At 27.7% G+C, this 23,612-nt stretch overlaps 2 protein-coding genes across 2 annotated transcripts; one reads left to right on the top strand and one right to left on the bottom strand.

Moving 5' to 3' along the window:
* Window positions 1-5,727: 5,727 nt before the first annotated feature.
* Window positions 5,728-18,258, bottom strand: LOC119607738. The gene is made up of 2 exons (XM_037961829.1): window positions 17,838-18,258; window positions 5,728-6,051 (listed from the first exon to the last, which is right to left on the bottom strand). The coding sequence occupies exon 2, from the start codon at window positions 5,987-5,989 to the stop codon at window positions 5,819-5,821; it is 171 nt and encodes a 56-aa protein (XP_037817757.1). The 5' UTR covers window positions 5,990-6,051; window positions 17,838-18,258; the 3' UTR covers window positions 5,728-5,818.
* Window positions 17,992-23,120, top strand: LOC119607731 (cytochrome c-like). The gene is made up of 2 exons (XM_037961818.1): window positions 17,992-18,141; window positions 22,513-23,120. Exon 2 carries the CDS (start codon window positions 22,521-22,523, stop codon window positions 22,842-22,844), a length of 324 nt encoding a protein of 107 aa, XP_037817746.1. The 5' UTR covers window positions 17,992-18,141; window positions 22,513-22,520; the 3' UTR covers window positions 22,845-23,120.
* The last annotated feature ends 492 nt before the right edge of the window (window positions 23,121-23,612 follow it).

Raw genomic sequence — 23,612 nt, 5'->3', positions numbered from 1 at the left:
GACAACCCTTTAAATAACTCCCCTTTGCAAAAAACATCATTAGTTTCAAGTAGCTCTAAAATGACACATGATGGTATAGTGATGGAAAAAAAAATGTATTCAAGCATACACTCATTCAGCCTTAAAAGATTTAAAGAAAATATAATAGTTTTGCTTGTTATGTAACTACTTAGGTAAGTATGTATAGGTGGGTAGTTTAGGGTACTTTTTTTCTATTTTGCTGTGGTGGCTTATCTCTTTGATTTGATCACTTTATTATTAAAAATTTGTTTTGCCTAAATTGTCATTGGCAACATTTCGCATTTTTGCAAAAATATCTATCTATAAAATCAAAATTGAGATACGTATCTAAATTAAGTAAATTACTAAAAGGTAACCCACATTCGCACACACATAAAGACCGACGTAAAATTCATTCCATAACTGAAAATCGATTATTGTATGTAAAATCTTTGACTGTTGTTGCTCTTATTTACATTGTTCTAGTGCAGGCGGCATATCATTAACCATTATTCCATGGACCGTTGTCATTCACATGAAAAATATTCATTGCAAATTAACATGTTTACTGTTGTTGTTTTTTGTTTATTTGTTTTGCAACTAAATTTAGGGTAAGTTTCTGTGTTCCGTTTTGGCACAAGTACTCATGTGTACGCATGTGCGCCTGCCGTTGTATGATGCCTTCGGTTTGGTTTAGCTGCAGCTTCCATTTCAGGCGCCTTTATTAAAATTGAAATGTTTAAATTGAGTTGTTGGTTCATTAGCCAATTGTCTTTATTGTTTTGTGGGCCTTTGAATTAATTCAAATTCAAACATTAAACGAACATGCAGCCTATAAGCCCACCAGACACATTTACATGTGGAAATACATACAAATAAATAAACAAAAACGAAGCAAATTTATAAACAAAAGTAAATCAAGTTGAAACAATGGACCAATAATTACAAACAGTTTGTCTGACAGTCAGTGCTTCAGACAGACAGGTAGACAGGAAAAGGATTTTTATTAAATTACTGTTTATATTAAAATTTAATCAAAGATAAAGTTATACCTTACCAATGTCTCATTCACAAAAACAAGTTGTTCAACAACAAAATTAATTTATTATCAATAACAATTTGTTAAATTTTTTAATTTTTTTATCTTGAAAGATATGGAAATGCGTTAAATTTATTTAAAAAAATAACGAACTTCATAGTTTGAATATTTACTTTCGCTCTCTAACTTTGTTTTTATTTAAAATTATAAAAACTATTGCATACTTTTAGTAATTTGTAAAGGTGGTGCCCAAACAGACAATAGCCAAAAACCAATGTACATAGCTAATTCAAAAACCTTTCCATAATTATATTCCAATGCTTCTCAAACTATAGCAGAATATTTTGTAAGTAATGCCAATCATTTTTATGTTTTTTATAAAGAATAAAAAATATTTTCATAAAAACTAATATTCTATATAAAAATTAGAATATCCATATTTTTTAATAAAATATGTAAAATTAAAAATTTGAAATCAACTTACATACATTTAGTGGAAATTTGAATGCCCAACATAATCCTTTAAAACTCTTGCTACACCTTCCATTTCCCTTTGCTATTATTTTCTACAATACTTGTTGATTTTTTTGAAGAGCAAAACTTTTTGCTTATTTTGTTTAAAACAACAACACTTTATTTGTAAACAAACTGACACACACACTCACATATGCACTTTAATACGAAAAAACGCAGGAGCAAAATTTAGAAAACTTTAAAAAAATTAACACATACTTCAGAATTTTAATGAAAATTTATTAAAAGCTTTATGAAATATACCTTTTAAAACTTATGAAACACATCCATAGACAATTACTTAAGGATGGCGGCCGACCACAAAATTTTTCATTTATAATTTTTTCATAGAATTTACTATTAATTGTTGATATTTCAATTAAAAACACTTTTCGTCTTTATTATTTATAACTTATAACAAATTTTATGCAGTTAAATTAACTAATTTTATTTATTTTGTTGAAGGTCAAGAATTTTGCAATGTCACTAGAGTAAGAATCAGCCGGCTGCTAAAGAAAACTAAATAATAAATAAACAAAAGCATAAATGACAAGGAAATGAAGTTTCTCAATACAGGCTGACTCAGAGAAAAGAAAGTTTTGCGGAAATTAATTGTTAGTTAAAAGTGGGTGATTCAATTTGAATTTGTTTTGTTTCTTTTGGAAAAAGCGTTAAGTTTGAAATCATTGTTAAGTTAATTAAGTATACAAAGTAAACAGATCTATCTATCTATCTATCTATCTATCTATCTATCTATCTATCTATCTATCTATCTATCTATCTATCTATCTATCTATCTATCTATCTATCTATCTATCTATCTATCTATCTATCTATCTATCTATCTATCTATCTATCTATCTATCTATCTATCTATCTATCTATCTATCTATCTATCTATCTATCTATCTATCTACTATCTATCTATCTATCTATCTATCTATCTATCTATCTATCTATCTATCTATCTATCTATCTATCTATCTATCTATCTATCTATCTATCTATCTATCTATCTATCTATCTATCTATCTATCTATCTATCTATCTATCTATCTATCTATCTATCTATCTATCTATCTATCTATCTATCTATCTATCTACTATCTATCTATCTATCTATCTACTATCTATCTATCTATCTATCTATCTATCTATCTATCTATCTATCGATCTATCTATCTATCTATCTATCTATCTATCTATCTATCTATCTATCTATCTATCTATCTATCTATCTATCTATCTATCTATCTATCTATCTATCTATCTATCTATCTATCTATCTATCTATCTATCTATCTATCTATCTATCTATCTATCTATCTATCTATCTATCTATCTATCTATCTATCTATCTATCTATCTATCTATCTATCTATCTATCTATCTATCTATCTATCTATCTATCTATCTTCTATCTATCTATCTATCTATCTATCTATCTATCTATCTATCTATCTATCTATCTACTATCTATCTATCATCTATCTATCTATCTATCTATCTATCTATCTATCTATCTATCTATCTATCTATCTATCTATCTATCTATCTATCTATCTATCTATCTATCTATCTATCTATCTATCTATCTATCTATCTATCTATCTATCTATCTATCTATCTATCTATCTATCTATCTATCTATCTATCTATCTATCTATCTATCTATCTATCTATCTATCTATCTATCTATCTATCTATCTATCTATCTATCTATCTATCTATCTATCTATCTATCTATCTATCTATCTATCTATCTATCTATCTATCTATCTATCTATCTATCTATCTATCTACTATCTATCTATCTATCTATCTATCTATCTATCTATCTATCTATCTATCTATCTATCTATCTATCTATCTATCTATCTATCTATCTATCTAGTTCTATCTATCTATCTATCTATCTATCTATCTAGCTATCATCTATCTATCTATCTATCATCTATCTATCTATCTATCTATCTATCTATCTATCTATCTATCTATCTATCTAGATACATAGATACATATGTATATACAGATACATTGTACATGCATTTATCTTTTTCACAAATACGTTTTTCATCAATAAAATAAATCACAGTTTAGATATACTCATACATATGTAAGTGGTGTAGGGTATCATACGGTCGGGCCATGTCCAAAACGCGTTTATAATTGACAGATATTAAAGCACTTGTTGATGGAGTTTTCTTTTGTTACTCTTTTATTTTCCTTTGCGCGCAATTTTTGACATTTTGTAACAGAAACAACAACACTTTTCATTTACGCACACAAACTAACAAATAGAACAATGAAAAAATGCCAAATTTAATATTTTAAATAAATTAGCAATAATTGCACAAAAACCAACTTATTTGATCAGCAACTTTGCTTTTAATACTATATAAGTAAATATTTAATAAATTTTAAGAACGCTTTTTAAAGCACTTGGTAATGGACAAGTGGCCAGAGGCCCCAAAATTGCATTTTTATATCTTTTTATAAGAATACTTTATTATTTGTGGAAATTTTCACTTAAAAAACTTTTTTATGTATTTCACATTACTTTAATATTGATTTAATGCTGTAATCACGATAAATTTTTAATTTTTATTAACTTTTGCGGACGCGAAAATTTCTGCGACGTCACTCGAGAGCCGGCTACTAAAGAAACTAAATACATATGTATGTATGTAAATAAACAAAAGCAAAACTGACAAGGAAATGAAGTTTCGCAACACAGGCTGACTCAAAAAAGTTGTGTTTTTATTAAACAGGGTGAGTTTGGGTGGTATTTTGAAGAGAAAAAAAAAAAAACGTTATGTAAACATATAATTTTAACCATTTGGATAATTAGAAATAACACATTTAGCGGATTTTAAAATAAAAATGTTTGGTACTTTTAAACTTTTGTAATAAACTATTTACTGTTGATTTACTATTATTAATTTAAAATAAATATTTAAAAAATTCGTGTAACTTCATACACCAATCATATTGCAAAATTATTTAATGTATCCCAATAAAACATCTGTTTATTATTTTTTTATTTATTTATTTAATAATTTTCTTTATTGATTTAACATTTAACACTTTTTTAAAGTTTAATTTAGGTTGTCTGTATCTTTTACAATAATAATAATAATTTGTAGTTTGTGGTTTTTATCATTGATGTTTTCTTTTCAAATTATATTGTAGTTAATAATTTAATAAAATTAATATTGTATTGAACAGTAATATAATAAATAGTTGTTATTGTTAATAGTTTTATTTTAATGTAAGTGTTTATTGTAATTGTATTCAACTGATACAAATTGGCAATTCATAAAAAGTTTTTAATAATTTTCTTTGATGTCTTTTTGGGGGGTTAAATGCATACTTTGCTATTTATTTGAATTATTTTCAACAATTTTTAAAATTATTTTAAAATTGTTTATATTGCTTTTATTAATTTGGCTGTTTGGTTGTTTTTGTTATTGTTATTTGAACTTAAAAATACTTTAAAATTATAAAAATAAATGTAATTGAGAAATAGTAGTTATAGGTTTGAGACAAGTAAGTTTTTGTAGTTAAATTTTTTATCAGGATTTCTCCTGTAAGCTTAATAGAAATAAAGGTACAAAATGGGCGCGTTTTACATTTCTTATTGTTTTATAAAAATTATAATTAATTTAATATAAAATTAACTGAAATTCGAGTTAAATTTAGGTTATTTAATAAAATCATAAAATTTGTTTGTATTTTTGTTTTCTGTATAGCTAAAAACTAATTGAGCCTAAACACTACGTTTTGTTAACAATTTTTTGTTTAATTAATTGATATTTTAGTTAAATGTATGTTTTTAATAATTGAAAGCATAATTAGAGAACATTATTTATTTTTTAAAGATCTACCTTGAATGAGAAATATTACAAATTATTATATGATAGAAAACACTGGCATGCGAAAAGTTTTGAAAGAAGGAAAGTACTGAAACAGAATCTGGTGTCATTTTAAAAGAACTGACAGTTTTAAATTCTCCTCACATACCGTATTTTAATTAACTGTTTTCTAGCCTTAGGGGCTTTTGACTATTTCATATTTTAAATTTCTATTTCATGGTTTTTCACTTTACTAAATCTAATAAATATATATCTTGTTGTATTAATTAATTGCATGTTATTGTTACATTAGTTTTCATCTTTTGTATAGATCCTTTAGAGGAATTTTCTGTTAGAGTTTGGTGTTTTTCACATCTCTTCATTACATTGCCTCCCTTGGTCTTCTGCTTCCTTATTCGGCACGACATAATAGCGAAGCAAAACGGAACAAACGCATCCAACTGAACAATTTTGTTTCAATGAAATTTTCATCGGCAGTTGAGGTCGTCATGCTAACATGTGACGACGATGAATTCGAGGATTTACTAACGCGCTTGGCATGATTACAGGCGGGAGAAGCCATTTTTATATGTATGAGAGTAATTTTGGTGGTTTAGTTTTAAGCGAGTCGCTAGCGAAAAGGAGCTGAAATTAAGAGAAAAAGAGATAATTATAATTAGTTTAACGATTCATAAACTTTTAAAGAAATTTAAATAGATATTTTTAAAAATTAAATGTTTTATGAACATTTTTCAAAATGTCTGTCGCTTTCGCTTTTATTCTGTGCAACTAATAAATTACCATATTTTTCTTTAATTTTAATATTAAATTTCTTTGTCAGATATCATAAAACACGTCGGCATAATAACATAACTTAAACTAAAAAAATATAAAAACGCCAACGCAAAATGTTTAGTGTGAGTTTTTTTTACAAAATTGACATTTTCATTAAGAAAATTAATTCAGGGCTTAATGTTTTGTTTTCGACTGCATACAATAACAAATTAAAACAGAGCTGTCAAAATTTATATTACAAATGTTCAAAGGGAAATTTTTAAATTTTACAGAAAAAACATTAATAGGTTAATTGGAACCATTCCGATAGCAATGTTTTTCTATTCTATTTTCTACTTATCAAAGATCAATTTGTGCTCCATAATAATTTTTCTCTTACAGTTAAAAATCGTGAGGGCCCTGGTTGAGACTTCTCCGATTTTAAACTTAATATCATATTACGTTGCACTGTTCACGATAATGTTGTAATGTCAGCACGCGCTCAAATTTTTTCTTAAAATGTTGTTTTTAGATCTTACATTTTATTTACAAATAAAACAGTTAATTTGTCATTGTCATTTTTTATGTTTCGTAATATTAATGGAGAAAAACAAAAAAAGTTTAAAAAATACGATCTAATATTTAAAAGACGCCCACATGCCCTTATTGGTATCTCAAATATTCAAATGAATTTAAATATTTACATGGAAAATAAACATACAACGTATTTTAGGGATCAGTAAAAACAAAAACAAAAAATAAGTAACAACAGTATTTTAACTTTGAAAATTTTAAAAATATACACATTTAAAAATTACACGACTTGGTAAAATAATAATATCCAAAGTTTTTCTTATTAAATAAAATTCTATAGAAAAATTAATCATTTCAGCAGACAGATTATTTATTTCTTTATAAATAATTGATATGATTCCAAACAACATACAACAATTCATATGCTGGAAAACAAAACAATTTAATAAATTTCCCTTACACTTAAACAAATTTCTTAGCTATCAATTTGTTAAACGAAAACATTAATAAAAATTACATTAACATTATAATTAATATTATGCCATAAATCTCCATTAACAAAATAATCTAAAATTTAAAAATTGTATTTATTATATATTTCAATTATTCATTTGAAACTTTTCTTTATCAATTTAGTTTTGATACACAATTTTTTCAAGTGTTAATTTTTCTTCAATTGTGTGTGGACACAAATCTACTTGATTTTTCTCAATTTATTTCTAGTTGTCTATGAAAATCTATATACTCTCTGACATTGGCCCACATTTTTATTTATTTCTTATGCTAGAAATCAAAAAAATAAAAACAATTCTTTATACAATTCGTGCATACCCAACAGTTTCTGAAGTTGTTATTGTAAGCCTTTTAGCGCATGCTCCACTGTTCGGGAAATATTTTTTCTATTAAACATTTTCGGTTTGGGAAAAAGGAAATATCCTAATACCTGCCCATGGATCCAAACCTTGTGTATTCATTTCATTTTATAGTCTATAAGATAATAAACGAAGAAATTTCTAACTGGTCACCAAGAACTGTAGGGTTTAAAAAGTATAAAGTATCTATGCATGTGTGTTATGCGCTCAAATGTTAAAAAAAAAATTACACTGCAAGTTTTCTATCAAATAAATAATGACACTTTACAGTTTCTGATACGTCATTTGCAAAAAAAGAAAGAAAATGAGAAAAACGAATGTATTCAAACGCACTGCACTTCAGTGGCAATCTGTTATTTGCACTATTGTGTTACAAAATATATTTATACATGAGTACGTACTAAACAAAAAGATTTGAAATACAGTAGAACCTCGATAAAAATTTAATAAACATCTTTAAAAGAACCTCGCTACCTTGCGTAAACTATAGTTATTCAACAAACAGATGTTTATTGGTCTATTGCAATACTTTTAAATAAATACAGTTTATCTAGGGTTTACTGTAAACTGTTATTTTCATAAATATTAGAACATGGAAATTTTTGTGCCATATATTGTATGACGTTAACCGAAATAACCTTATCAATGCATAAAGAGCTGTCAACTCTCATCTGTTTTTTATATTCTTTTCAGAAAGAGTCAATTTAAATAGAAAATGTATTTGTTTATTTGTATGTATATTAGGGCAGTGGTGTTCTAAAGAGATCTTAAGAACTGATTTGACCTAAATCAATAGGTTTCAAGATGGGAAAATAGAATTGCCAAGTGATGAATTTAACAGATTCTTGGAGGAAAATGCTTTCCAAATGGATATTTATATTCCCCTGACAGCACTGCCAAAAGCGATCGATAAATGGGCGCTGAAAAATAGAAACTCAAGAGAAAGAATCGGATGTTAGAGCTAGATTCGGTTGTGGGTTATCCGTGTCGTGGACTATTTAAGCGTCAATATTTCAAGAAGACGCATAATCTTAAAAAGTTGATCTGAAATGTTCAATAAACTTCGACCATTTACCGAAAATTTCGATTATTAAAATTTGTATTCCAAGCATTTTACTGTGTTTAATTTTTCTCTGCATATACATGGCTCCTCCCTAATACATACATATATGTAAAACTACATACATATGTGAAAATTTTAAAACCCCCACCTCCTTATGCCAATTTTTTTTTGCATTGTCTGTTGCCTTCTTTTACCTCTTATTATTTTTCTTGTTTTCATCTCTAGTTTATGTATTATTGTTATAATAGGGCTTCAATCTCACTTGACAGCTGTTGATTGTTTGAACAAGTGCATTTACACTAGCAGTGAAATAATGTAGGTTAATTTTTTTTAAAGAATTCTTCTTTATTGAAACAAATGGCAACTGATAGATTAAAAAGATGTAACTGAAAAATATGGCAGTTAAAAAAAATTAATATTATATAGATAATTTAATACGGTTTTGGAATCATGATCTAAAGCAAATCATAATATTCAAACATATTAAAAAATTCCCTATCGTGCAGACTGTAGCAGAGACAATTCTATTAGAAATATTAGTTTATCTTAAATATAAAGTAATCCTTTAAAAAAAATACTTCTTGTTGGATATCGTTGCTAGTGTTAACGCAGTTATTGTTATATAGATTTTATTATTATACAATAATGTACGAAACAGTTGTACCCCACCACAGCTCTATCATTTGAAATTGTGTCACTCTAAATATCAAACTGTTTTATTGTTAAATTGTGTCACTGATATGAACATGAGCGAGCGCCATTCAATTATTTATAGAGAATATTATAAAAAAATATATGTAGTATATGAAATTGATAATATTTCCATTTAATAAACTCTAAACAACAATTATATAAACATATATACACGACGTTGTAATTTAAACGATGCCTAAATGTCACCACTGCCACACCACATTATTTCTTCTATAAATATTACAAACCCAGCCTTTAAAGTTTAAACGCAGATTATTGTCGCTCTATTTTGTTTTAGCATTGAACCAGAAAACTACTTCTTTCCTGAGTGTGACCAAAATAAACCAACAAATTACAGAAATTAAATATGTAAAACGTATTTAAAATGAAAACAACTTTTGAGAATTGTTATCAACAATCATAATGGTGTACAGATATTTTCGTTTTTAAAACCATTTATTCAAAATTGGGTTTTTTATTACCGTTTTGTTTGGCAAACAAATCAAACGGAAATGCCGACATAGTGCAGTGTTATTTTGAAGAAAAGGTTAAAATACACTGCAACAAATTAAATGGGTTAGAATATGAATAAAGTTTGTCAAATGTTTTTAAGTTATTTTGTGAGAATGACCTGATAATCTCGAAACTTTTGTAATGACAAGGGGGACTAGTACCGTTACTAGTTGGATAAGTTAAAGTTCAAACACTTTACAAGGAGGGGAACAGACATCTAACGCATTTTCACGATTCTATGACTAGACCCTGGATTAGTCTAGAACAAGGGCTTCAAAGTGGAAGACACTTTTTTCCATTTTTCATCAAAAATTATCTATATACGTCAAAATAAAGTGTGTAGGGAATTCATATTCATAAAAAGTGCAGCGGTTTGGTTTTGTGTGTGAAAGGGTTAAAGTGCAATTTTGCCAAATTTTCATTTTCATGAAATACTGCGGTCAAAAGGGTTCCCCAAATGGATACGGAACATAAACTTATTTAACGTTTTCTTCGATATGCCATTGAAAATTGACTCAATAAAGGTGTTCAATATTTGTAATTAATACTGATTAAAAATGTTTGTTCGATATCTCAATAATTCTGCATTCTTATTGTAATACCCTAAATTAAAAAACAGTGTGACAAATTCATAATATCTCCATGTAACTTAAATATTTACAATATCTACGATTACGTAAAAATTCATTAACTTGCATCAAATAAATGAGGACAACGAAAAACAAACATGTTGATCTTGAATATTATTTTTTCGTAATACTAGTTTAGGGTGTTTTTTCGTAATGGAAAAATTAAAAAAAACACACAAATTTGCTTTGCTGAGCATTAAACAAAATACTTAAGGCCTAACTATAATATGCTTAAACAAACTGAAGTCAGCTTAAGCAACTGTGCGAACACATATAAAATGTATGTGACAAACTATAATGTACTTAAGAGAGTTTCGTCAAGTTTCGTCAAATTTTATTTGCTTAAGCAAAGAGCGATACTGACAGCACATTACGTACGGAATCAATTGTTTGTTTATTATACACAAAGAAAATAAAGAAAAAAATGGAAAGCTAAAAGAAAATTAATTTATTTCAATAAAATATTTTGAAATATGTATTTTTTTTATTACGTGTGTCACATAAATGTGTAAATGGAGCTAAATTGTTTTGAATACACGTAAGTACATTATAGCCACCTAAAAGTTTCCTCGGATTTTCTTAAACATTTGAGAGACTTTTCGTTCGATTGTTACATTACCTTAAGCAAGCTTATGCACATTATAGTTGGGCCTTTAGTATTACACACGATATAATTAAAAATTTAGAAAAACTATAAAAAAATCATTCGTTCTACATACAACGAAATCAAATTTTAAATCCAACCACATATAAACAATCACCAAAATGTTTGTGTTTTTCAAAATGACATCATTGAAATTTTGTGAATTAATTAAAAGCAAATTGTGCAATCGAATAAAATTTATTGTTTAATTTATAAAATGTATAAATGAAAATAAAAAAAACATTTATGATTTGTTTTAGTATTTTGATAAAAGGTTGTTATGGAAATATTTTAGGAAAAAAAATACAGATGTATACCAATATCTTGAGAGAAACAATAAAGATAATGAAATGCTTGAAAAAGTCTAAATTAATATTCAAAAATATATTGTGGTTGGAAATGACTCAGTTCAATATGTGCAGTTTTTTTGTACCATTATCGAGATAAAAAAGTACTTTTTGTGTTAAAATTAAACAGAATTTTAGAAATTATAAAAACTTAATCAAAAACAAGTAAGAAATTATAGTCGGGCGTGGCCGACCATATGATACCCTACACCAGTTATGAATATTAAATGTGATTTATTTTTCATAATAAAGCATTTATTTTCAATATTCCCTTGTTCCGATACATTTAAGCAATTTATGGATGAAAAACTAATTTTCTGAAAGAGGCTTTATATGGGGGCTAGGGGCAAATATGGACCAAGCCCGATAAAATTTTGTGAATATATTTATATTGACATAATATTTTATTGTGCTGAATTTCATCGCGATATTTGTGTTTATAAGCTAATTTGGGACATTCAAGTAATTTTCTGAAGGAGACTTTGTATGGGAGCTAGGGTCAAATGTGGCCCGATCTTTATGAAATTTGGCAGGGTCATCAAGACTTCTATAAAATTTAGTCGTGCCGTATTTTATCGATATATCTGTATGCGTGCCAAATTTCATCCAATTATCTTGAAAATTGCGACCTGTACCTTGCGCACAAGGTTTACATGGACAGCCAGCCAGCCAGACGGACGGACGGACGGACATAGCTTAATCGACTCAGAAAACGATTCTAAGCCGATTGGTATACTTTAAGGTGGGTCTAGGACGAATATTTTTGTATGTTACAAACATCAGCACAAATCCAATATACCCTCCCCACTAAAGTGGTGTAGGGTATAAAAAATTTACAAATAAATAAGTTTTCGGATTATTTACAAATTCAGTTACTTTTAGTTAAATATGTACATATGTATATAGCTGCAATCACAAACAATTGTCGTACTGATAAAGAGGTATCCAAGTTAAAAAAGAAACAACTGCAAAGCATTTTATTGTTATTTGAAGTTTTGTTTGTTATGAAGATACAGAGAGTTAGTTGGTGCTGGTGGTATGTATTTGTGTTTGAAGAAGGTTGTTGTTTAGCAAATACTTAGTATGCTAATTTTTGGTTCGTTGGAGCCGAACAGTAAACAACAACCAACATTCATTCAAATCTTTTTACTTTATAATAATTTACATTTTACTGCAGTTTTGTTTGTTTCCATTCATTTATTATCAACCAACCAACACCAACACATACTACAATTCATTCAAGATTTGTTTTTCTTTTACCTTCAGTACTTCATGTGTTCATTCTAGTTTTAGTTTTTTTTTTATTTTCAGGTTGGATTTGTATGTCGAAACCTGTATGGGACGAATATAAACATTTATTTACCTTTCGAATTGGGAGACATTTTTCTACATTTGTTTTCGAATGCAGGCAAATGAACACATTCAGTCATGCCAAGAATAACCCAGGTGATCATTTTTTTTTCAACATATTCAAAGTACTTTTTTGAGATTTTACTAAGAATATACAACAGAAAGAATTACAAATTAAATTGAATAAATATCTTTTGCAACTATAGTCTACTCCATAATCCAGACTATAGACTATTCTATAATCCAGATTAGATACTACTCTATAGTCCAGACTATAGACTGCTCTATAGTCCAGACTATAGACTGCTCTATAGTCCAGACTATAGACTGCTCTATAGTCCAGACTATAGACTGCTCTATAGTCCAGACTATAGACTGCTCTATAGTCCAGACTATAGACTGCTCTATAGTCCAGACTATAGACTGTTCTATAGCCCAGACTATAGACTACTCTATAGAACAGATTATAGACTAGTCTGTAGTCCAGACTATACTCTACTTTATAGTTCAGACTGTATACCACTCTAAAATCTAGACTATAGACAACTTTATTGTGCAGACTATAGATTACTCTACGGTCCAGGCCATAAACTACTCTACAGTTCAGACTAGATTACTCTATGGCCTATACCGTAGAATATAGTATAGATTTTTTGTTATATGTTATACTCAGACGATTTGGTCAACTGGGAAACGTTTTAGGCAAACAAGATATGTTTGAATATTCAAACATACATACATATGTTGAAAATGATGACGTTATAACGATAATAATAATGATAAAACATAATCAGAGATGATAACTTTAAGTAAATGAATCGTACTGTTTCCAGTACTTTTAAAATTAACGTATAAAGTATAACTACATAAAAAATAACTAAAATCTTAAATGAAAAACAAAGTACTTTTTTATAATTTTAGAAAAAAAAAAGTACCTAAAATAGTACTCCAAACTTACAAAGAACTTCTGTAAGAGTTTGAAATACAACTAACTGGTTTATTAACCCAGATTGGCAGTGAACCTCGAAAATGTAAAACGAAACCCAAAATTGAAAGAGGTGGTGTATTGTGCATAATAGAGAAGACAGTTCCATAGCATTTTTAAGTTGGGAAAACAAAGTTTGGCAAGATTTATTAGACCAAATAGAAAACAACATGTAATGGATGCTGATGTTACATTGTTGACTTTTTAATCTAAAGATGTAATAGTAATAAATTGTTTTAAAAAACAACAAAAAGAGGCCTTAAAAATAACTGTGAATAAGAACATGTGAATAAGAATAAAATGAATATAAATAATATTTTGATAATTATGGCGAACAGGTGACAAAAAGTTGTAAACACGTTAGGAGAGTATACTCTATAGGAAATATATACATACATATGTACACTCCTATAGGAAAATAATTAAGAAATTTCTTAAAAAATTAAGACATAAAATTTGTATTAAAATACTCTTAGACTAATAAACATTCCTTAGCATGACAAATTGAAAACACATTTTAAATTATTTTTAAAGAGTTTTAATATCACAAACTTAAATTCATGATTTAAAGCAAGAAAAGAATTTATGTTTATTGGCCAGATACGTAATTAATTATGCCAGACATGAAATTGAAATTCAACAATTTTATTAGTTTTTATGGGTTACACTATGTGGTTCACACTTGCATACACAAACTGAAATGAGTACAACGCATTTCAATTAGGGCGCCCCCTCCTTCTCAAAACAAAACACAACTTTTCTCGGTCTCTGTCTTGCTGTTTTATGGGGTTTTTATAAATATCTTACAATTACGAACGAACCGCACGTTTGTTTGACAAGTTAATTAGTGTTTTCTTCTTATAGTTCGTCATTATTTTTTGACAACACATGGCGGCAAAAGAGTGGGTTCTAATAAGGCACCTCTTAAAGAGAAAAGCAGCAACAAGAAAGTTTTTAGTTTTTCTTTTTCAATACCAAAAAACCAGAAATGACAACAACGTTAATCAAAAGTTACAATGTGGTAACAAATGCGTTTATGTTTCGTAAATTGTACGTGTGTTACAGAGATATTTAGATACATACACTGAAAGAAATTGAAACACACAAAAATACTGTATTTTTGGGAATTCTATGAAAACAGTTAGAAACTAATGTAATCAATTTACTATACAATTTGTTGTAATGCAACCTTTTTTCCAATTTACATTTTATTACAAGTGTATTCTTTTAATTTTAAATTATGCTAATTATTTTCTTAATTTAAATAATTTCCTTAAACCTGTTGTGTCTATCAGTTCATCTATTATATGTTAATCAGTTGTAAATTGCCACCCTACTATTTAAAATCTAAAAAAAAACTTTAGGGTTTCATTACCATAAAAAGACCCCCAAAATCCAATAGCCGTGTGTGTTTGTAATTTCGAACAAACATATGTTTATCAAATTTAGGTTAAATGCAACTTATCTTTAATTATTTATTTAATATTTTAGTTTTTATTATTGATACTATTGATTTCTAGTTTGTTGGGAGCCAGTGATATTTGCTTGGAACTTTTAAAATTTCTGTGGAATATTGATAAAATCACAAGTGCAGTTTTATGATAAGAAATTTATATTTTTATACTAAACATTTTGGATTTTTTGATAACGTTTATAATAATATTATTATTTGAAAATAGTTTTGTTTGAAATTGTATCAACTGTCTGCAGTAGATTAGAGTTTTAATAATTAATTATTATTAATCCCAAAGTTTTTTTCAATAGTTCGCTTTCAAATGTCAGAATTTGGCCCCAGTTTTTAACTTTTTAAGTTGCTTTTAAATGACTTTAGTTAAGTTCGAAAGATTTTTTTTGCTGCAATATTTAATATAGTTTTACTCAAACTCCAAAATCTCTGAGCACATAATTTAATACATTTATTTGTTTTGTATTTATGCACCTACCAAAAAATTAATTTACATATTAAATTATTCCCCCACAAAGAAATCAACAAAAATTTTAACTCTTCAGATATCTGCTACTCAACACGTCCCCCTCATTAAGATAAATTAATTTCATAAATGGTATAATTATACAAAATTTGCATAAAGCTGGTCATTAATGTCCACTTTTCACTCTAACAACATTTATTCATAATGATTTGTGGTGCATCATCAACCACAAAAGAGCAGGAAAACTCTTAAAAACAATAGATTTGGACCACACAATGAAAATGTAGAATAATGTTTGTATAGCACGCACACACACAAACCAACCAAAAATCCAGGAATATAATAATCTTCACTTTATTGGATTTCATTATTATTATTTTTTTTTTTTCAAACATTTGGCAGCAACATAAAAGAGGATAAACAAAAAGAAAGAAAAATCAAGAGAAAAACTAACAATGAATTGAAACGGAAAATAAATATATAATAATATCCGGTAGCATTTGGAACTGACCATTTACTAGAAAAAGCGGTTATACTGTTAGGATTCAAATAGGGATTTTGTTGAGAAAAAGTAATGAGAAAGATACGATAGTGACTGACTTAGATATATTTCTTTATATCTGATGTATCACATATCTTCCTTTTAAGCTAATTATATACAGCTAGGAAAATTTGTATGATAACCCTTTTTAAAACTGCCGGGTATAACAATTGAGAAAATTCTATACACACATAGATATTCCCACAAATTTTTATATTTGTTTGATTCTATATACATATGAGCTTATAAGACTGACCCATAAACCCACTTGAATAAATTAAAGCTCTTAAAGGTTTAAGATGACGATGATGATGATGAACGAACGAACGAAACCAAAACAAAAGGGTCCCCATAATAATTATTGGCTACAAAAGAAAATATATTTATTATAAAGGATGGACAGGACACTTTGATATATCAAATGTGGAAAACAGTAGCAACAAAAAAGAACAATAATAAAATGAAATAAATAAACATTAAATAACAACAAGAAGTGGGTAATGGGCGAATTGAAAAGTTACTCTACAAATTGTTAACAACTTTAACCATATGCATATTACCGAAACCCTCCCAGGTTTTTTTACACATTTTTAAGGAAAGATTCTAAGATCCATTCCGATCGAATTAGGAATTATTTCATTCTGAAAAGTTGTCCTTTTGCTTTTTCTGAAGAAACAAAAGATCGGAATGGAATTCTGTGAAGGCTTATTTATATAATTATAGACATAAGTCGTTTCCGAAGCAAATGATTTCAACATTTGAATACTAAGTGCAGACAAGGATCAATTTATCTTTTTCGAATCAAAAGATTTGGATATAAACAATATATTTAATGAAATAGATTAAGGTTAAATTGTGTGACGTGTTATAGATAGGCGGATTCCTTCGTAATTCTAATTTAATTACGTAGTAATCTTCTATTTTCAGTTGTAGAGTACCCAAAAATCGTTTCCTGTTCGTCTGAGGAAACTAAACATTTTTTTCATTTGATTTTTACAACTCACTCCTTCGCGTTAAATTAATGTCTATTCGATTAGGACACAACAGAAGTGGTAATGGTATAACAGCTACAGAATTTATTTAAGAATATAAAAATAAATAACCACTGTAGAAAGGAAATGAATAAAAAGTAATAAAATTTTGATAAACAGGATATTAAAAAGCCACAACAAAACAGATTTTTAAATAAACAATAATTGTCCCAAAAATCCATTAAGGCTAGGAATTTAATATCAAAACTTTTTACGTGAATTTCTTATTCTTGCAGGATTTTTGTAATGATTACGTAAAAACTGTTGTTTGTGTAAGAATCAAGTACACACGCATACTCAAACTCTCTTGAGTGTGTAAAGAAATACATACATATAAGGCAAGAGGAAAATGCGTCTCGTATCCTCCTCTATCCGTTTCCTTTCTAACACAATACACAAATGAAAATGTTACACAAACAACAATAAAAATCAGATATTTTCAAGGACACACGTTAGCCAACTAGAAAAACTTAATAGCTAATTATAAAACTATACAAATTTTAATAAAATGATTAGCGTTATTACCTTAAAGTTGCTGTTTTTGTTAGGTTTACAGGCAGTTATTTGTTGTTTTATATTTTTATAGGATGCACAATATTCACTTTCAAACACTTGTTATTTTTTGAAATTTATTTCTTTATTTTATCAAAAATGTCAAATGAATTTTGTCAATTTTATTATTGAATTTGATTGACAATTTTCTTGACGTTCTTCTTTTTACAAAATCAAAATTTTGTTACGTTTTCGGAAAAGCAGAATAAAATTAAGTTTTAAAAAAAAAACTTAGCTGTTGTTGTTCTCCACTAGAAATACAATTAATTTGTGCAACGTAAGTTTATATTTACACGTACAATATATAAATTTATATATAGTGTTTTAGAGAACCGAGAAAACTTTTAAACCAACCGCTCAAGAACGCGTCAGCTGATTGAATGAAATAAAAGTTTTATTTTGTTGGTTGAACAACGATACAAAAAACAACATCACGACTACAATGTACACAATGACGCTGACAGTCTGCCCAAGTAGTTTTTTTTCGCAGCAGCAGCAGCGTTTCTTCATAAATGCCTTCATACTTGGTGCATGTTATTTCCCACAAGAGGTTTTCTATGATAACGGGCCAGGAGGGCTTTAAATTGTAACTTTATGTGTTAAGAACTTTAGCGCCGACTTCGCAGCTGGTTTGTTGTAGTTAGATTGCAGGTAATAAGTGTTTGTGTGTATGCGAACGAAAAAGTATCTGTGTGTTTTTGTGTACTGCAGCTTTTATTTGGTGATACATTTTATTAGAAAGCTTTTTTTCTCATAGAATTCTCTTTAGCTAAAAAAGGCGATATGTTAGGTTCTTTTATTTGTTTGTAACCTAAAATTAGAAGATTTCGTTCTGAGTTGATGAAATTCTATTTTTAAAGTTAAATTAAGTTTATTTAAGTGTTTTAAATATTCATACACATAAAAGGTACAACATATGTGATATAAAGAAAGCTTAAAGAGATCTCATCTGCTAAAGTTCTTTATTTAGTATTATGTAGAGTAGATTTAAATTTTATGTATATATTTTTGATGACAAATCAATTTTTGATATAAAAGTTAAAGCTCTCCTATATCAAGGAAGGCTATTTCGAACAATCATTAATCAGTTCCCTGATTCAGGTGCCTACAAAAGAATAAACGTCAATTTTATAACATTCCAAAGATTACAAATTCAAACAAAATCATTGGTCTCAACGCTGTGTTATTGATATAATTTTCTTGTATTGTTAATAATAGCACCAAAATAAAGAAATATTAAAATTTTTATTATTCTTGAAAGTAAACGCAAAATTTTAGTTTCATATAGCGTTCATAAACTAATGTGTATATACAGCTACATAAATTACGAGCTTTCTAAAGAAAACATTATATTTTAAGTTCTTTACAAAGTCAACGTTAAAAGGACTTAATACAAGAGCTTTACAAACGTTAAATAATGATTTGTTAACCCTTTTAAAGCTTAAGAAGGTATAAATAACCTTCAGTAAACTGGTATCATAGTCAAGGACTCTGAAAACAACTTTAACATAATTCAAACTTATATAATTCATTTTTAGGATGTATATTTCAAAATTAAATTTAACAATATGTCGTTTAAAGCTAAATTTTGAAATATTTAAAAATTAAGCATTTAATTAATAAAAACCAAATGCAGCTCCAAGTGGTTTAATCAATATACATACATATTTTGTTCTATAAAAAATAGAAACACTCATCGAATTTCATTCATATTGTTAAAGAAAAATGAAGTACATATTTTTTTATGCGTAATAAAAGGGCAAGTTGTTTCCACCCTCCAAATGCACACGTTGCGAAGATGTAATAAAAATCTAATGGATTTTATTTTCTTACTTTAGCTAGCAAATTACTTTTGCAGTCATGACGAGTAGAAATATATACATGCAAGTAGTGATATAATACATAAATAAATAAATTGAAAAATATAATTTAAGATGTCAAAGGTCATCAACAAATTAAAAGTTTGTAAATAAAAACATGAATAATAGAAAGGGAATATTGGAATTTAATTTTATTAGAATAGATATTTTGAATATCATTTATCCATAAATATTTTTTTTTCAAATAGCTTATTTCAACATTAGTTTTAAAACTAAAGAACTTCTCCTTTTTGTAGTTTTTTTACCCTTCCCTTTCGTGAGAAAGAAATCCTTGTGAATTTTTGTAGATAGTGAAGTCGATTTAGCGATATCCGTCTGTTATAAACATATTTCGTATTACCCCTGCCAGATATCTTCGTGCTCGAAATCTTCAATAATTCTATCAGACATTCTCAAACATTTACTATTGAAAGCACAGTTCCGATTTTTTCTATTATTTTTAAATATATTTCGAATGCTATGTTCGATAACTATACATATATCATGTAAAGTAAGTTTGACTCAGATTCACATAGAAATTTACAAGTTTCTAGTAGGGTTTTGCTGCTTAAGTTAGAATGTTGGTGAACAAATTAGAGTTATATAACAATATTATTCGTTGAATTTTTCGCCAAGTGTGTTTTTTTCTTAATTAAATCCCGTTTCAACACAATTTCAAAACGGTTTCGAATATTATTATTTTTAGATAGCATGCTTTAAAGTTGTACATATTACATGTATCTAAATGTGCAACACGTCTTTTACTCATTATTTCACCCACAAACCCAGTTTACATCATTGCAAACATTCGAAAATATATTTCACATTCTTCTGAGGCAACAACAATAACGACAATTCACACATATTAATTAGATGAAGTTTAATATACGAATACTTCACAGTAGCAAATAGCAGCAGCGGCAACAACTTGCAACTTGGTAATTTAATATTATAAATACAAAATATGTACATAAATTAAATGATTCTATATTCAAACATGAAAAAATATATAGTGTAATGATGCTATTGCATGAATTAGATCAAATAATCGCAAAAAGAAACATGAGGAGAAGTTGAAAAACCAAATCATTTTTTACCTCATTCCATTTGCAACTGGTCAAGAAGAAATTGTTTGCATGCAAATTGCAAATTTGTGTAAATTATTACGTTTCGTTTGTTTTCTTTAGGAATTTTCATCAATTAGAGTCAGTTATCATTTCCTTTATCATTTTGCGTGACATTTGCCACTTAGAAATGGTTTAGCACAATGGCAGACTGCTTGGCTTTTCCGTTGGAATTCTACAGCTATTTACTTAACCTTAGTCATTTGTATTATATTATACACGCTATACTATATGTACGCATATAAAATATACATAATGATTTGAAGTTAAATGGCATAAACTGTGTCACTTGAAGGTAAATAAATAAACACATATTCGTGTTTGTGTGTTATACTATTTTTGTTGTTAAATCAGAAAAAAAAAGAACAATAACATTTTTACTACACATTCATCCTTGAGAGCTTCAAAAGGACATTTGCTGATTGTTTGTATACATGCATACACAAAGCTAGTGGAAACAATTTCACACACATTTGTATTTTTAGCATACACTGTTTGTTGTAAATTCTCTTTTGAAAGCTTTAGAGGATAAAGCTTTGTGGTCAATGTCTGCTTCGTTTAAGAGTTAATAGAGAAACATGTAAATTTAGAAGAAAGGGTTAATATTATTGATGACATGTTGCCACTTTATAACTGACATAATGATAACAATTTTTTAACCTTATACTATGCTTTTCTAAAAGATTGAGCAGCGCTGAATCAAAATCTTAAAATGTATCTATCACATCAGGTTTCCAGAGTTTCATAAAGTTTGAAAAAATTGTATAACTAAAGGTATTTTCTCTTTTCAAATATGGCCAAAAACGATGTATTTTTAAACTGCATGACACGATATCTGATAAACTCTGAGGCCAGGTTAAGATATAGGATTTTCTAAGTTTACTTTGAAAAATATACTTTGGACGATAAAAACCCCAGAGTATTCCTAGATACTAGATATTTTTCTTAATATACATAGATAGCTATTTCAGGACCTTGATTTATAAAAAAAAATTTAATCCGGTTCTTCAGAGCATACTTATAAATCTGATGAAAATCTGACATTTTAAAAATGCATCGGAATCTGAGTCTGAGAATTAGGAGATAAAAACTTTGACTATAAACATATATTTTATGTTCTTCACACCCTAAGTAATTTTTTCGTATCCTTCGGAAACAAATACTCAATTCAGAAAAAAATCTTTTTTGCACTACATTGAGTTTTAAATAAACTTCTTAAATTTCAATATACAAACAAAACTAATTGATTTACGATGACAGTGTCAACATAAAAACGGCCCAACAAAATCACTAAATAATCCATACGATTACAAGAAAATCAATTCGTAAACTAATGAGGCAAATGTATAGAATGATGTCTAGTTGCTATTTTTAGGGAAGACACAAAAATACACGAATTACGCCCTACAAAACAGCGCCATAACACGGATCATTTCCAGCATTACAACAAGAGGACAACGATAAACTAAAGTATGGAGATTTTATGGAAACACACAAAACTAAATTATGTCTATTGATGCTAATGATGCTTAACGATACGATAAATTTTGAATGCATTAATTTTCCAATACAAAAAAAATTAAAACAATTTATGTCTTTCGGAGAACTAGGAATGTTTTATTTTTAAATGTTCTAAAAATATTGTAATTGTTCTTCTCATTGTAGTTTTAAAAATGGGCATACCAGCTGGAAACGCCGAAAATGGCAAAAAAATCTTTATGCAAAAATGTGCCCAATGCCATACGGCAGAGTCTGGCGGTAAACACAAGGTAGGACCAAATCTTCATGGTGTTTTGGGACGTAAAAGTGGTCAATCGCCCGGTTATATGTATTCGGAAGCCAATAAAAATAAGGGGGTCATGTGGACCGATGATGCCATGTTTGAGTATTTAGAAAATCCTAAGAAATATATACCTGGTACAAAAATGGTATTTGCTGGTCTGAAGAAAGCTGATGATCGGGCTGATGTTATTGCGTACTTAAAAAATCCAAAATAGTTTGAATTATGGATTATAAAAACAATGTAATGAATTTTTAACACGTAAAAATTAAGAAGTTTTCTTTGAAATTTTTAAACATATTGAATTTCTTAATTTTGAGTTTATTATTATAGAAAAATACTAGTATTATCTAAAATTAATGTAAATATAATAAATATTTTATTAGAAATACTGTAAAGCATGCCCGTTTCTTGCTTAAATTTAAAATTGTTTAAAATCCTGTAATGAATTCTTAAAACTTATTTTTTCAACAATTTGTATCGTCAAATAAATGTGGAAGTAGTAGAATAAATTAAAGTAGCAGTCTTTAATTCCAAATCCTCATATTTGAATTCGTAAATAAATTTAACTGCAAACCCTATTATATAAGTTAAATACAACACTGCATCGGAAAGCTTTTAATATAAAATACAACCCTAAAAAAGTTGTATCTCTCTCTTGATAATGTACAATTAGTGCTCTTCTAACTAGAAATACAAGTGTGGTCAACATTTTTTCACTAAAAATCGCTAGTTTTTAAACTGCTAAATGTTCGAAAATTTATGTTTTAAATTTTATTTATGTAATTATTTGATATTTTAAATTTACTGCAAATATTTTAAAATTTCTTGAAAAATTTTTCAAACTAAGGATGAAATTAATTGCGTACTTTGCTTATTAGGAAAATATAATAAAATGTTTACCTAAATTTACGTAGACAAATCGGAAAGAGAATTATGAAGTCTTCCTAAAAGGAAAAAATCGAAAATAACTCCTAAAATAATG

This window comes from Lucilia sericata, unplaced genomic scaffold, assembly GCF_015586225.1.
Source record: "Lucilia sericata isolate MDLA Ls3-8-SP2 unplaced genomic scaffold, ASM1558622v1 Contig000019F_arrow, whole genome shotgun sequence".
NCBI classification, from domain to species: domain Eukaryota; kingdom Metazoa; phylum Arthropoda; class Insecta; order Diptera; family Calliphoridae; genus Lucilia; species Lucilia sericata.
The sequence above is the reverse complement of the archived record's forward strand: the minus strand, read 5'-3'. Positions and strand labels throughout refer to the sequence as shown.

What these genes read in the sequence shown, in the direction of transcription:
- LOC119607738 (XM_037961829.1), bottom strand. Translation starts at nt 5,989, where the DNA reads ATGGCTTCTCCCGCCTGTAATCATGCCAAGCGCGTTAGTAAATCCTCG.
- LOC119607731 (XM_037961818.1), top strand. Translation starts at nt 22,521, where the DNA reads ATGGGCATACCAGCTGGAAACGCCGAAAATGGCAAAAAAATCTTTATG.